General features: G+C 53.0%; 2 protein-coding genes across 2 annotated transcripts in view; one reads left to right on the forward strand and one right to left on the reverse strand.

Moving 5' to 3' along the window:
- The window catches only part of AGAP3 (ArfGAP with GTPase domain, ankyrin repeat and PH domain 3), a gene marked incomplete at its 5' end in the record, with an annotated part of 18,111 nt that extends 17,344 nt beyond the window's left edge, over nucleotides 1–767 (reverse strand). Inside the window, 1 exon segment of the mRNA XM_083380037.1 lies at nucleotides 621–767. Coding sequence (XP_083236163.1) covers nucleotides 621–767 — 147 coding nt within the window.
- Nucleotides 768–10,120: 9,353 nt separating this feature from the next.
- Nucleotides 10,121–13,987, forward strand: TMUB1 (transmembrane and ubiquitin like domain containing 1). Its single transcript, XM_083380019.1, has 2 exons — nucleotides 10,121–10,582; nucleotides 13,366–13,987. The coding sequence occupies exons 1-2, from the start codon at nucleotides 10,218–10,220 to the stop codon at nucleotides 13,730–13,732; spliced, it is 732 nt and encodes a 243-aa protein (XP_083236145.1). The 5' UTR covers nucleotides 10,121–10,217; the 3' UTR covers nucleotides 13,733–13,987.
- The last annotated feature ends 212 nt before the right edge of the window (nucleotides 13,988–14,199 follow it).

Here is a 14,199-nt window from a genome sequence, read left to right on the forward strand (position 1 = left end):
GAACAATGGATAGGATACAGAATAGATTAGAACAATAAATAGAATAGCAGTAGAATACAGAATAGAATATAGAATAAAATATAGAATAGGAATAGAATAGAATACAGAATAGATTAGAACAATGAATAGAATAGGAGTAGAATAGAATAGTAGAATACAGTAGAATACAAAATAGAATATAGAATAAAATAAAATATAGGCTAGGCTAGGCTAGGAGAATAGAATAGAATAGAATAGAATAGAATAGAATAGAATAGAATAGAATACAGAATAGAACAGAATAGAATACAGAATAGATTAGAACAATAAATAGAATAGCAGTAGAATACAGTAGAATACAGAATAGAATATAGAATTAAATATAGAATAGGAATAGAATAGAATACAGAATAGATTAGAACAATGAATAGAATAGGAGTAGAATAGAATAGTAGAATACAGAATAGAATATAGAATAGAATAAAATATAGGCTAGAATAGAATAGAACAGAACAGAACAGAATAGCACAGAACACAACAGAACAGAATAGAATAGAATAGAATCCCAGACTTGGAAGGGACCTTGGAGGTCATCCAGTCGAACCCCCTGCCCAAACAGGAGAGCCCACACCATTTCTGACGGATGGCAGTCCGGCCTCTTCGTAAAAATCTCCGGCGATGAAACTGCCACAACTTTGGCTGGCAGCTCCCGTTCCATCGGTTGGCTGTTCTCGACGGCCAGAAAAACCCAGCCTCATTTCCCGCTTGACTCCTTGATCCGTTTCCATCCGTTATTCCTTCTCTGGGCTTCCGGGCCTTTGGAGAACAGGTTGACCCCCCCATTCCTCTACGTGAGACACCCCCCCCTCAACCATTGGAAGGCCGCTGTCATGTCCCCCCTGGTCCTTCTCGTCGTTAAACTAGACACCCCCCAATTCCAGCCACCGTTCCCTGATTCATTTTAGCCCCCCAGTTCCCCTGATCGTCTTTGTTGCCCCTTCTCTGCCCGCTTTCCAGAGTCTCAACGTCTTTTTTTTTACATGGTGGGGACCAAAACTGGGGGCCATATTTCAGGGGTGGCCTCACGAGGCCTGTGATGGCCCAGGGCACGGCAGCGAGGCGACGCAGTCAGCTGGCAATTTGAACCGCCCTTGAATTGCTCCAGGCCTCCGAACAAAGGGAGACACACACACACACACACACACACTTTCAGCCGCCTCTGGCTGCAAGGAGTTTCACATGCCCTTTCTGATTAGAAGGGGAATTTACTCAAGGCCACGGAGATAACCAGGAATGACACACGCATCGTAAACCTGACGAAACGCACGACCTGCCTGAGCGGTTTCAGAAGGAGAGCCAAAATACACGCCGAGGGGGTTTGAACCTCCGAGCAACGTGGCCCGTCAGTCCAGCGGTCAGAGTTTCCAGGTTTCCGAGCGGAAGTCACAACACCGAACAAGAGATGAGCGACAACGCACACAAAAACTCCTCAGGAAATCGGCATCTGTTCCCGAGCAATCCCTCTCCCCGCAGCGTCTCCTTAAGTCTCAGTCTCCAGGTGTGCCTTGTGGAGGAGGGCGGGACGCTCTCCTCCCGAGTAGTCGGGTCAGCCTGCGGCGTCGTTCCCTCCTTCTCTCCACTCTCCGTGCTCCAGGATCAGGTGGGGGTGTCCCTTGCACGACCGAAGCCTCTGCAGAGTGGTGTTAGTGCCGCGCGGGTGGTCTTGAGGGAATCCCTCTTAATGCAACTCAGGATCGCCTGGACCTTTTCCGTTTTGTCTCAAATTGATCCCACCACGAGAAAGGCAGGGCCAGACGAATCAAAAGTTGGAATTAAAGATTGCCGGGAGAAATATCAATAACCTAAGATATGCAGATGATACCGCTCTAATGGCAGAAAGTGAAGAAGAACTGAAGAGCCTCTTGTTGCAGGTGAAGAAGGAGAGTGCAAAACTTGGGTTGAAACTAAACATTAACATTTTTGTCTTTTATACCTTGTACTTAGCTCTGGGAAGTCGGGGGGGGGGGGAGGGGGGGGAGGGGTAAGGAGGGAGGGATAGGGGAGGGGTAGGGGGGTTTGTTAAAGATAAAATGTATGATAAAACTTTTCAATAAAAAAAAACTTGGGTTGAAACTAAACATTAAGAAAACCAAGATTATAGCATCCGACCCTCTCAATTCCTGGCAAATAGATGGGGAAGAAATGGAGGTAGTGACAGATTTTATTTTCCTGGGCTCCAAGATCGCTGCGGATGGGGACTGTAGCCAAGAAATTAAAAGACGCTTGCTCCTGGGGAGGAAAGCCATGGCAAATCTTGACAGCACACTAAAAAGCAGAGATGTCACCCTGCCAACCAAAGTGCGCATAGTCAAGGCTATGGTCTTCCCAGTTGCAATGTATGGCAGTGAAAGCTGGACCATAAGAAAGGCTGAGCGCCAAAGAATTGAGGCCTTTGAACTGTGGTGCTGGAGAAGACTCCTGCGAGTCACTTGGACTGCAGGGCGATCGAACCGGTCAGTCCTAGAGGAGATCAACCCTGACTGCTCTTTAGAAGGCCAGATCCTGAAGCTGAAACTCAAATCCTTTGGCCACCTAATGAGAAGGAAGGACTCACTGGAGAAGAGCCTAAGGCTGGGAAAGATCGAGGGCAAGAGAAGAAGGGGACGACAGAGAATGAGGTGGCTGGATGTGTGAGGTGTTCTCACGAGTGAATCGTTAAAGGAGCTTCCAAGCAAAGGCATCACGCAGAGATGCAATCATATTTAGCTTTATTCATGATAGATCAAAGAGAAAGAAGTACTTGGCATGAAAGCATTCATGCCTGCATGTAAGAGAGAAATAAAATAAAACAAAACAAGCTAGTATTACATGACTAAAATAGAGGTTAGGAGTAGAGATAGAACTAGAAGTAGAAACTAGAACTGGAGAAAGAAGAGACAAAGAGTAGCCCCTCGTGCAGAGGTATTTATGGGGGGTCTTGGCCCCTCCCTGACCATAAAACTCTCTCGCCAATGGGGCTGTGGGTCCGAGACCCTTGGCTCATCAGTGGAAGCAAAGAAGCCTCTTTGCCTCCATCTGATGACCTTTTTGGGGAACTGCCAATGGCTGGCACTAATCATCTAACAGGATGGAGTCCCTGAAGCAGTAGGTGTGAGCTCAAAGGGACTCCAGGAGATGGTAGAGGAGGAAGAAGAGGAGGAAGGACTGTGGGGTTCCTGGTGCTCTTTGAGCTGGGCGGTTTCCTTGCAGACGTTTCATGACCCAACTAGGGAACATCATCAGTGCTAGAAGGGAAGAGAAGAAGGAGAAGGAGAAGAGAAAGAAAGAAAGAAAAAGAAAGGAAGAAAGAAAGAAAGAGAGAGGATTATGGAGTCCCTGGTGCTCTCTGAGTTTGGAGGGTTTCCTTGCAGACGTTTCATGACCCAACTAGGGAACATCATCAGTGCTAGAAGGGAAGAGAAGAAGGAGAAGAGAAAGAAAGAAAGAAAGAAAGAAAGAAAGGGAAGAAAGAAAAGGAAGAAAGAAAGAAAGAAAGAAAGAGGATTATGGGGTCCCTGGTGCTCTCTGAGCCGGGGGGGGGGTTTCCTTGCAGACGTCCCATGACCCAGCTAGGGAACGTCATCAGGGCTAAAAGGGAGGAGGAGGAGGAGGAGAACAAGCCAAGATCCCGTCATCAGAGCCAATTTCAATCCAAGCCATTTCAGCCTGGTCGACCTCTCGCTCCGCTCTACAGACTCCGGCTGAGAGGATCTGGCGAAACATTCCTGCCTCCGCCATTCCTTTTCCGACGGAGCGTCTCTCGGCCTCCGCCTAAGCCTTCTTCTCTCCCGGACAAAGGCTTTCTTCTCTTCCGGCCCGGCCGAAAGTGTTTTTTCCAAGCCGACGTGGGCGCGCGGCCTGCCGAAGGCACCCAGCCAAGCGCTCCACCACCAGCTTTAGACTTTGGCTGGGGTGGGGCAGGGGCCGAGGGCCGCGCCCTGGGTTTTCTCTTCCGAAGGCTCTGGCGAGCAGCTCCGCCGCCGAGAAAGCTGCCTGGACACTATCTTCAATTGGGGCTTCGGGCTTCTCGGGACTTAGCCAGAACCCAAGGAGGGTATACCCAATTCAACGGTGGAAAATAAAAAAAAGCAAGGTTGTACACTTAGACAAGAAAAACCAAAGGCAGAGGTGTAGTATAGGAGGTACCTTGCTCAATAGTAGCCACTGCGAGGGGGATCTCGCTCCAGCTGCCAAAAAAAAAGCCAACACGGTGCTGGGCTGCATGAACAGAGGGAGAGGATCAAGGTCACGTGAAGCGTTACTACCGCTTTACAATGGCCTTGGTAAGGCCACACTTTGGAATACGGCGTCCAGTTTCGGTCCCCACGATGTAAAACGGATGCTGAGACTCTAGAAAGAGCGCAGAGCAGAGCAACAAAGATGATCAGGGGACCAGAGGCTAAAACATATAAGGATCGGCTGCTGGAATTGGGAATGCCCAGTTTAACGAAGAGAAGGGTGAGGGGTGACATGATGGCAGCCTTCCAGTATCTCAGGGGCGGCCCCAAAGAAGAGGGAGTCAAGCTCTTCTCCAAAGCACCTGAAAGCAGGAAAAGAAGCAATGGATGGAAACTCATCAAGGAGAGAAGCAACCTGGAACTAAGGAGAAACTTCCTGACAGTTAGAACAATTAACCAGTGGAACCACCTGACTCCAGAAGCTGTGAATGCTCCAACACTGAAAGTTTTTAAGAAGAGACTGGACAGCCATTTGCCTGAAATGGTATGGGGTTTTCTGCCTGAGCAGGGGGCTGGACTAGATGACCTCCGAGGTCCCTTCCAACACTTAATGATTCTATATTCTGTAAAGGTCTCCTGCTTGAGCAGGGGGCTGGACTACATGACCTCCGAGCTCCCTCCCAACTCTGATTCTATAATTCCCTGAGGATGCTGATCCTTCTTCCTCGTCAAGCGGATCCCGTCCCGGGGGGGGGGGTGTCTGCCGTGGCCTTTTCCAACCCTTTCTCATTTTTTTTTATTTTGATCTTTTTGCGCTCTGAATAATTTAGCGTCGCCCACAGATGTGAGCAGCTGCCTGTTTAGCCAAGTCGAGATGAGTAACGAAGACGCAGCTCTGCTCTCGGCACGGTCCCTGAGGAATTTACTCCGAGCCTTTTCTTGGTGGTTGTTGTTGTTTTTGTGGGGTGGAATCCAAGCGGACAATGCTGCTTTGCCTCTTCTGTGTCCACACTCGGCCTGGCCCTCTTCACAATCCTGGGGAATAATAATAATAATAATAATAATAATAATAATGATGATGATGATGATGATGATGATGATGATGATGATGATGGAGATACCTGGTTGATACCTAGGATGCTGGCAGCAACCTGTGTCAACCATCAGCACCAGTCAATCTGAATGTTCAGTTGACTGAGGTTCGTGTTTAATGAATAAAAGATAGAATAAGAATAATAAAATAACAACAAGAAGAAAAAGTAGTAGTAGTAGTTGGAAGTGTCCTTGGAGGTCATCCAGTCCAACGCCCTGCTCAGGCAGGAAACCCTACCCCATTTTAGACAAGAAGCTGTCCAGTCTCTCCTCGAAAACGTCCAGTCTGGAAGGTGGATGGGAACTTGGAGGTCATCCAGTCGAACCCCCTGCTCGGGCAGGAAACCCTACCCGATTTCGGACAAGCGGCTGTCCAGTCTCTCCTTGAAAACTTCCAGTGTGGAAGGGACCTCGGAGGTCATCTAGTCCAACCCCCTACTCAAGCAGGAGACCCTGACGGAATCATAGAATCGCAGAGCTGGACCTCGGAGGTCATCTAGTCCAGCCCCCTACTCAAAGCAGGAGACCCTGACAGAATCATAGAATCGCAGAGCTGGAAGGGACCTCAGAGGTCATCTAGTCCAGCCCCCTACTCAAGCAGGAGACCCTGACAGAATCATAGAATCGCAGAGCTGGAAGGGACCTCGGAGGTCATTTAGTCCAGCCCCCTACTCAAGCAGGAGACCCTGACAGAATCATAGAATCGCAGAGCTGGAAGGGACCTCGGAGGTCATCCAGTCCAGCCCCCTGCTCAGGCAGGAAACCTAGCCTAGACCATTTCAGGCAAATGGCTGTCCAGTCTCTTCTTGAAAACTTCCAGTGTTGGAGCATCCACCGCTTCTGGAGGCAAGGAGTTCCACTGGTTAATTGTTCCGACTATCAGGAAGTTTCTCCTTAGTTCTAGGTTAATCAGGAAGGTTTGCCCTTTGGCGGAATTCGTGTCCGTTTCCCTCCATTGTGGCTTGTTCCTCTCCCGGTTTATTTACCGTGTTTTTGTGTTTTTTTTAAACCAACCGCCTGGCGCAATTGTAAATCCAATTGTTTGCGTTTTTGAAATTGGGAGATGCGTACGGCTCTGGCCACGTTTTGGTTTTCTTATGACGCGTTTTACGTGGCGGTCAACCGCCCAGTCGCGTTCTTTGAGACGGGCGGCTGTCGATATCCTGAAATCATCAACCTGGCCGAAATTCCCCGTAGAAAAGGCGGCTGCCGTCTCATCCTCTGGCGCCAAAGTTCGGCCACGTTCCCCAGTTGCACGAAGTCCGCTTGGAGCGTGTAGGGACAACTGGATGTCCTGGACGTGGTCCCTCTCCGGTTTCTCCCCCAAATCCTGCAAGACTGCCGTCACGTCCCCCCCCCCGCTTAATCCTCCCTTTTCTCCCGACTGGTCAGGCCCAAATCCGGCCCTTCGTATCCATCAGACTGAAGCGGCTTTTCCCGCCTTTTCCCAGAACTTCAGCCTCTTTCCTGCAACTGGGAGGTGGACCCCAAGTGGGCCCAGGAAATCCTGGGTGGAGGTGAACCCCAACTTCCGCTTCCTCCGATGGGGGGGCGGCCTTCCTTTTTTCTTTCTTTCCTCACTGTCTTTTCCGTTCTTTTTCTCTTCTCATTTAATAATAAGAAGAATAAGTTGGAAGGGACCTTGGAGGTCATCTAGTCCAACCCCCTGCTCAGGCAGGAAACCAGGGGTAGGCAGCCTCGGCTCTTGGATGACTGGTGGACTTCAACTCCCAGAATTCCTGAGCCAGCATGGCACAACTTGGAAACTCTCCCCTCAGCACGGCTGGCTCAGGAATTCTGGGAGTTGAAGTCCACGAGTCGTAAAAAGAGCTGAGGCTACCTGCCTACCCCTGCCCTAGACCCTTTGCAGACATTTTATCCTCATCCCTCCTTTTCTCCTTCTCTTCTTTCTTGTTCTCTTTTTATTCTCATTCCTTCCTTATTCTTTTGTTTTGTATTCTGATTCTCACTCTTTCTTTTCGTTCTCTTCTGATCCTTTTTCTTTCTGCCTGTCTTGTTCTCTTTCTTATTGTGTAAGTGGACACAGCAGGAGTTTGTACAGAATCCTCCTTTCCTTTCCTTCCTTCTTCCCTCGCTCCCTCTTTCCCTGTCTTTTTCTCTCCTTTCTCTTTCACTTTTCTTCTTTCTTTCTCTCCTCTCATTCCTTAATTCTTTTTCATTCTCATTCTTTCCTTTTCTTTCTTCTCTTTCTTTCTCTTTTCTGATTCTGTCTCTTTTCCTTGCTTCCTTCCTTCCTGGGAAAAGTGTAATGGGACACAGGAGCCATTTGTGTATCTTTCCCCGTTCTGTCTTCCCTCTTTCCTTCCTTTCTTTCTTTCCCCTTTCTGTCTTCCCTTTCTCTTTCCTTCTTTCTTTCCTGACTCTTTGACTTTTCCTTTCTTTTTCTCTTCTTTCTTTTTCTTGCTCATTCCTCCTTTTCTGTCTTTCATTTTTCTTTTCTTTCTTTCTCTCCTCTCATTCTCATTCCTTATTCTTTTTTTTCTTTTCTAGTCTCATTCTCTTTCATTTTTTCTTCTTCCCGTTCTCTTTTCTGATTCTCTCTTTTCCTTCCTTCCTTCCTTCCTGGCCAAGTGTAATGGGAGACAGAAGCCACTTCCAGGGGGAGGTCCTTCTCTGTGGGCCCTCCGGATTTATGGAATCGGTTGCCGGTCGAGCTCCGGATGGCGCCTGACCTTCACCCCTTCCGATGCGATCTGAAGACTCACTTGTTCGAAGAAGCTGGCCTGGCCTGATGGGGGATGGGTTGGGATTTTACTGTTGTTTTTTAATATATCTATTTATTGTTTTAGCTTGGGCATTGTGTTTAATTCTTTTTTTAACTTTTGTATTTTTGTATTTTTATATGTTTGCCCTGTTCACCGCCCTGAGTCCTTCGGGAGAAGGGCGGTATATAAATAAAATTATTATTATTATTATTATATTATTATTATTATTATTATTATTATTATTATTATTATTATTATTATTATTATTTGTACAGAATCTGTCTTCCCTCTTTCCTTTCCTTTCTTCTTTCTTTCTAATCTTTCTTTCCCCTGTCTTCCCTTTCCTTCTTTCTTTCCTGACTCTTTGACTTTTTCTTTCTTTTTCTCTTCTTTCTTTTTCTCGCTCCTCATTCCTCCTTTTCTGTCTTTCATTTTTCTTTTCTTTCTTCCTCTCCTCTCAATCTTGTTCCTTATTCTTTTTTTTCTTTTCTAGTCTCATTCTCTTTCATTGTTTTTCTTCTCGTTCTCTTTTCTGAGTCTCTCTTTTCCTTCCTTCCTTCCTTCCTTCCTTCTTGGCCAAGCGTAATGGGACACAGAAGCCATTTGTACAGAATCTGTCTTCCCTCTTTCCTTTCCTTCCTTCCTTCCTTCCTTCTTTCTCTTTCCCTCTTTCCTCTCTCTCTTCACCTAACCCTCAAGGACAGAATCCTTCTTTCCCCATTCTGTCTTCCCTCTTTCCTTTCTTTCTTTCTTTCCCCTTTCTGTCTTCCCTTTCTCTTTCCTTCTTTCTTTCTTTCCTGACTCTTTGACTTTTCCTTTTACTCTTCTTTCTTTTTCTCGCTCATTCCCCCTTTTCTCAATTGTCTTTCATTTTTCTTCTTTCTTCCTCTCCTCTCATTCTCGTTCCTTATTCTTTTTTTTTCTTTTCTAGTCTCATTCTCTTTCATTGTTTTTCTTCTCGTTCTCTTTTCTGAGTCTCTCTTTTCCTTCCTTCCTTCCTTCCTTCCTTCTTGGCCAAGCGTAATGGGACACAGAAGCCATTTGTACAGAATCTGTCTTCCCTCTTTCCTTTCCTTCCTTCCTTCCTTCTTTCTCTTTCCCTCTTTCCTCTCTCTCTTCACCTAACCCTCAAGGACAGAATCCTTCTTTCCCCATTCTGTCTTCCCTCTTTCCTTTCTTTCTTTCTTTCCCCTTTCTGTCTTCCCTTTCTTTCCTTCTTTCTTTCTTTCCTGACTCTTTGACTTTTCCTTTTACTCTTCTTTCTTTTTCTCGCTCATTCCCCCTTTTCTCAATTGTCTTTCATTTTTCTTCTTTCTTCCTCTCCTCTCATTCTCGTTCCTTATTCTTTTTTTTTCTTTTCTAGTCTCATTCTCTTTCATTTTTTCTTCTTCTCGTTCTCTTTTCTGGGTCTCTCTTTTCCTTCCTTCCTTCCTTCCTTCCTTCCTTCCTGGCCAAGTGTAATGGGACACAGAAGCCATTTGTACAGAACCCTTCTTTCTTCTTGTCTTCCTTCCTTCCTTCTTTCTTTCTAATCTTTCTTTCCCCTTTCTGTCTTCCCTTTCCTTCTTTCCTCACTCTCTGACTTTTCCTTTCTTTTTCTCTTCTCTTTCTTTTTCTCGCTCCTCATTCCTCCTTTTCTCATTCTTTCATTTTTCTTTTCTTTCTTCCCGTCCTCTCATTCCTTAATTCTTTTTTTTTCTTTTCTAGTCTCATTCTCTTTCATTTTTTCTTCTTCTCGTTCTTTTCTGATTCTGGCTCTTCTCTTCCTTCCTTCTTTCTCTTTCCTCTCTCTCTCTCTCTCTCTGTCTCCAGCTAACCCTCAAGGTCACCCCCGGGACAGGCCGGGCATCCCCAGACCTTCCTCCTCCTCCTCCTCCTCCTCCTCTGGCTCCACCCACAACTCTTCCCCCCTCCCATCCCCCAGCAAGAGGAGGGGGGGCGGACCCGCTTCCGCCTCGGGGTCCCCGGAAGCGCGTCGCCTTCCTGGGCGGGGCCGCCCGGCCACTACAGCGCCCACAAGGCCCCGCGGCGGGGGGGGAAGGCGGGCGCGCGCCAGTGACGTCGGCAGGGGGAGAGGAGGGCGCTCCCGGAAGCGCGTCTCCCGGCGGGCGGAAGCGGAAGCGCGGCGGGCGACGGCCGGGCCCTTCTTTCTCCTCCCTCTCGTCGCTCCCTCCCTTCCCTTCCCTCCGGGGCCCGGCGGGCGATGGCGCTGCTGGAGGGCGTCGGGGACGAGGTGGCGGCGGCGTTCGGGGCGCTGCTGGCGCTGGCGCTGCTGGGCCTGGCCTGGCTCTCCACGCGCACGGCGGCGGGGGGAGGGGGAGGGGGAGGAGGGGGCGGGGCGGAGGGGGCCGCTCCGCGCCTGCGCGCCGAGACCACCCCCGCCGCCGCCCCGCCCTCCCCCCCGCCCCTCCCGCCGGAGCCCGGGCGGGGCGTGGCCGTGGGCGTGGCCGGGGAGGGGTCGGGGGCGGGGGAGCCGGCCCCCCCCTTCCTGCTCCGGCTGAAGTTCCTGAACGAGACGGAGCGGCTGGCCCGGGTGAGCCCCGCAGACACGGTGGGCGCCCTGAAGAGGTGGGTCTCCCCCTCCCTCAGCCTCGTCATCTTCCTCCCCCTCTCCCTCCTTCCCCTCCCCCCTCCCCTCTTCTTCCTCCCCCCCTCCTTCCCCTTGTTCTCCCCCTCCTTTCCCTCCTCCTTCCCCTTCTCCTCCATCATCATCTTCCTCCCCTCCCCCTCTCCCTCCTTCCCCTCCCCCCTCCCCTCTTCTTCCTCCCCCCCTCCTTCCCCTTGTTCTCCCCCTCCTTTCCCTCCTCCTTCCCCTTCTCCTCCATCATCATCTTCCTCCCCTCCCCCTCTCCCTCCTTCCCCTCCCCCCTCCCCTCTTCTTCTCCCCCCCTCCTTCCCCTTGTTCTCCCCCTCCTTTCCCTCCTCCTTCCCTTCTCCTCCATCATCATCTTCCTCCCCTCCCCCTCTCCCTCCTTCCCCTCCCCCCTCCCCTCTTCTTCCTCCCCCCCTCCTTCCCCTTGTTCTCCCCCTCCTTTCCCTCCTCCTTCCCCTTCTCCTCCATCATCATCTTCCTCCCCTCCCCCTCTCCCTCCTTCCCCTCCCCCCTCCCCTCTTCTTCCTCCCCCCCTCCTTCCCCTTGTTCTCCCCCTCCTTTCCCTCCTCCTTCCCCTTCTCCTCCATCATCATCTTCCTCCCCTCCCCCTCTCCCTCCTTCCCCTCCCCCCTCCCCTCTTCTTCCTCCCCCCCTCCTTCCCCTTGTTCTCCCCCTCCTTTCCCTCCTCCTTCCCCTTCTCCTCCATCATCATCTTCCTCCCCTCCCCCTCTCCCTCCTTCCCCTCCCCCCTCCCCTCTTCTTCCTCCCCCCCTCCTTCCCCTTGTTCTCCCCCTCCTTTCCCTCCTCCTTCCCCTTCTCCTCCATCATCATCTTCCTCCCCTCCCCCTCTCCCTCCTTCCCCTCCCCCCTCCCCTCTTCTTCCTCCCCCCTCCTTCCCCTTGTTCTCCCCCTCCTTTCCCTCCTCCTTCCCCTTCTCCTCCATCATCATCTTCCTCCCCTCCCCCTCTCCCTCCTTCCCCTCCCCCCTCCCCTCTTCTTCCTCCCCCCCTCCTTCCCCTTGTTCTCCCCCTCCTTTCCCTCCTCCTTCCCCTTCTCCTCCATCATCATCTTCCTCCCCTCCCCCTCTCCCTCCTTCCCCTCCCCCCTCCCCTCTTCTTCCTCCCCCCCTCCTTCCCCTTGTTCTCCCCTCCTTTCCTCCTCCTTCCCCTTCTCCTCCATCATCATCTCCTCCCCTCCCCCTCTCCCTCCTTCCCCTCCCCCCTCCCCTCTTCTTCCTCCCCCCCTCCTTCCCCTTGTTCTCCCCCTCCTTTCCCTCCTCCTTCCCCTTCTCCTCCATCATCATCTTCCTCCCCTCCCCCTCTCCCTCCTTCCCCTCCCCCCTCCCCTCTTCTTCCTCCCCCCCTCCTTCCCCTTGTTCTCCCCCTCCTTTCCCTCCTCCTTCCCCTTCTCCTCCATCATCATCTTCCTCCCCTCCCCCTCTCCCTCCTTCCCCTCCCCCCTCCCCTCTTCTTCCTCCCCCCCTCCTTCCCTTGTTCTCCCCCTCCTTTCCCTCCTCCTTCCCCTTCTCCTCCATCATCATCTTCCTCCCCTCCCCCTCTCCCTCCTTCCCCTCCCCCCTCCCCTCTTCTTCCTCCCCCCCTCCTTCCCCTTGTTCTCCCCCTCCTTTCCCTCCTCCTTCCCCTTCTCCTCCATCATCATCTTCCTCCCCTCCCCCTCTCCCTCCTTCCCCTCCCCCCTCCCCTCTTCTTCCTCCCCCCCTCCTTCCCCTTGTTCTCCCCCTCCTTTCCCTCCTCCTTCCCCTTCTCCTCCATCATCATCTTCCTCCCCTCCCCCTCTCCCTCCTTCCCCTCCCCCCTCCCCTCTTCTTCCTCCCCCCCTCCTTCCCCTTGTTCTCCCCCTCCTTTCCCTCCTCCTTCCCCTTCTCCTCCATCATCATCTTCCTCCCCTCCCCCTCTCCCTCCTTCCCCTCTTCCTTCCCTCCTTCTCTCTCGCCCTCCCCCCTCCCTCCATCGTCATCATCGTCATCGTCATCTCCCTCCTTTCCCTCCCTCCCCTTGTTCTCCTTCCCCCTCCCCTCCATCACCATCATCCCCTTCTCCCCCCTTCCCTCCCCCTCCTTCCCCTCCCCCCTCCCCTCTTCTTCCTCCCCTCCCTCCTTCCCCTGCTCCTCCATCATCATCTTCCTCCCCTCCTCCCTCCCCCTCTCCCTCCTCCTTCCCCTCCCCCCCTCCCTCCTTCCCCTCTTCCTTCCCTTCTTCTCCCTCCCCTCCCCCCTCCTTCCCCTCCTCCTTCCCCTTGTTCTCCCCCTCCTTCCCCTCCCCCTCCTCCCCCTTCCCCGCTTCCTCCTTCCCCCTCCTCTCCCTCCCCCTTCCCCCCTCCTTCCTCCTTTCCGTCTCCCTCCCCCTTCCCCCCTCCTTCCTCCTTCCCCCTCTCCCTCCTTCCCCTTGTCCTCCCTCCTTCCCCCCTCCCTCCTGTCTTCCCCCTCCTCCTCCTCCATCATCATCATCCTATCATAATAATAATCTTCCTCCTCTGCCTCTCACTGGAGGCAGACAAGAGCCAATCCCTGGGCAGGGGCTGCGGGGCAGGGGAGGGTCTCCCACCTGCCGCTTTCCTCCTGCTCTCACCCACCTCCCCCCCCCTGCCACTTTCGCAGGGCACCAGGTGGTTTTGCTGCTCCTGCCCCCCCCCCGGGGTTTGGGTTCCTGGGCACACGCAGAGCGGAGGAGGCCGCTGGGGAGGACGGGACTCGGGGCCGCCCCCCCCCACTCCTCTCTCTCCTTCTCTCGCCCACTAGGCTCCACTTCCCCGGCCAGGAGCACCTCGTGCGCCTCATCTACCAGGGCCAGCTCCTCCGGGACGACGGCCAGACCTTGGCCGCCCTGCACCTGACCCACAACAGCGTCCTCCACTGCCACGTCTCCCAGCAACGGGCGCCGGGCCCCTCCTCGGGTGCCGGCGCCGGACCCCGGAGCAACGCCGACACCGCCCGGCCGGCCCTGAACGTGGGCGGCCTGATGCTGCCGCTGCTGGTGCTAATGCTGGGCGCCCTGTGGTACTTCCAGCTGCAGCACCGCCACGCCTTCACCGCCACGGCCACCACCTGCCTGGCCGGCCTCACCCTCCTCTTCAGCTTCGTGGCCTTCGCCGCCTACCGCAGATAACGGCAGGGGCCGCACCGAGACGGGGAGCTCGCATCCCCCCCCAGCCACCGGACAAAGGACGTCGGGTGGGGGTGATGCCGGGACTCTTGGACCCTCCCCCTCGGGGGCCGGGCGGACCTGTCCATGGGGCGCCTGCCCCCCCCCCCAGCCCTAGCCGGAGAAGACCCCCCTTGCCGACGGTTTTTCTTTTTCCATTAAAGCTGTGAAGAAATGGGAACGGCCTCCACGGTGGGCGCCGGGTGGGGTGTGTGTGCGGGGGTTTCCCTGCAGAGGGAGGGAGGGGGCTGCTGGTCGGGCTCTGCCAGCCCACAGCCAGGGTGGGGGGGTCACCCTGAGAGTTTGGGTCCACAAATCGAGGGGGGGGCTGTTTGAGCGGGTAGGGGGGGCCCTCTGGAGCATCTTGTGGGAGGGGCCGCCAAGGGAGCGAGCCCTTCAGTCTGAAATGGGGGCAAAAGCCGAGCGTTTCA

This window comes from Vipera ursinii, assembly GCF_947247035.1.
Source record: "Vipera ursinii genome assembly, contig: SUPER_Z_unloc_1, whole genome shotgun sequence".
Taxonomy (NCBI): Eukaryota; Metazoa; Chordata; class Lepidosauria; order Squamata; family Viperidae; genus Vipera; species Vipera ursinii.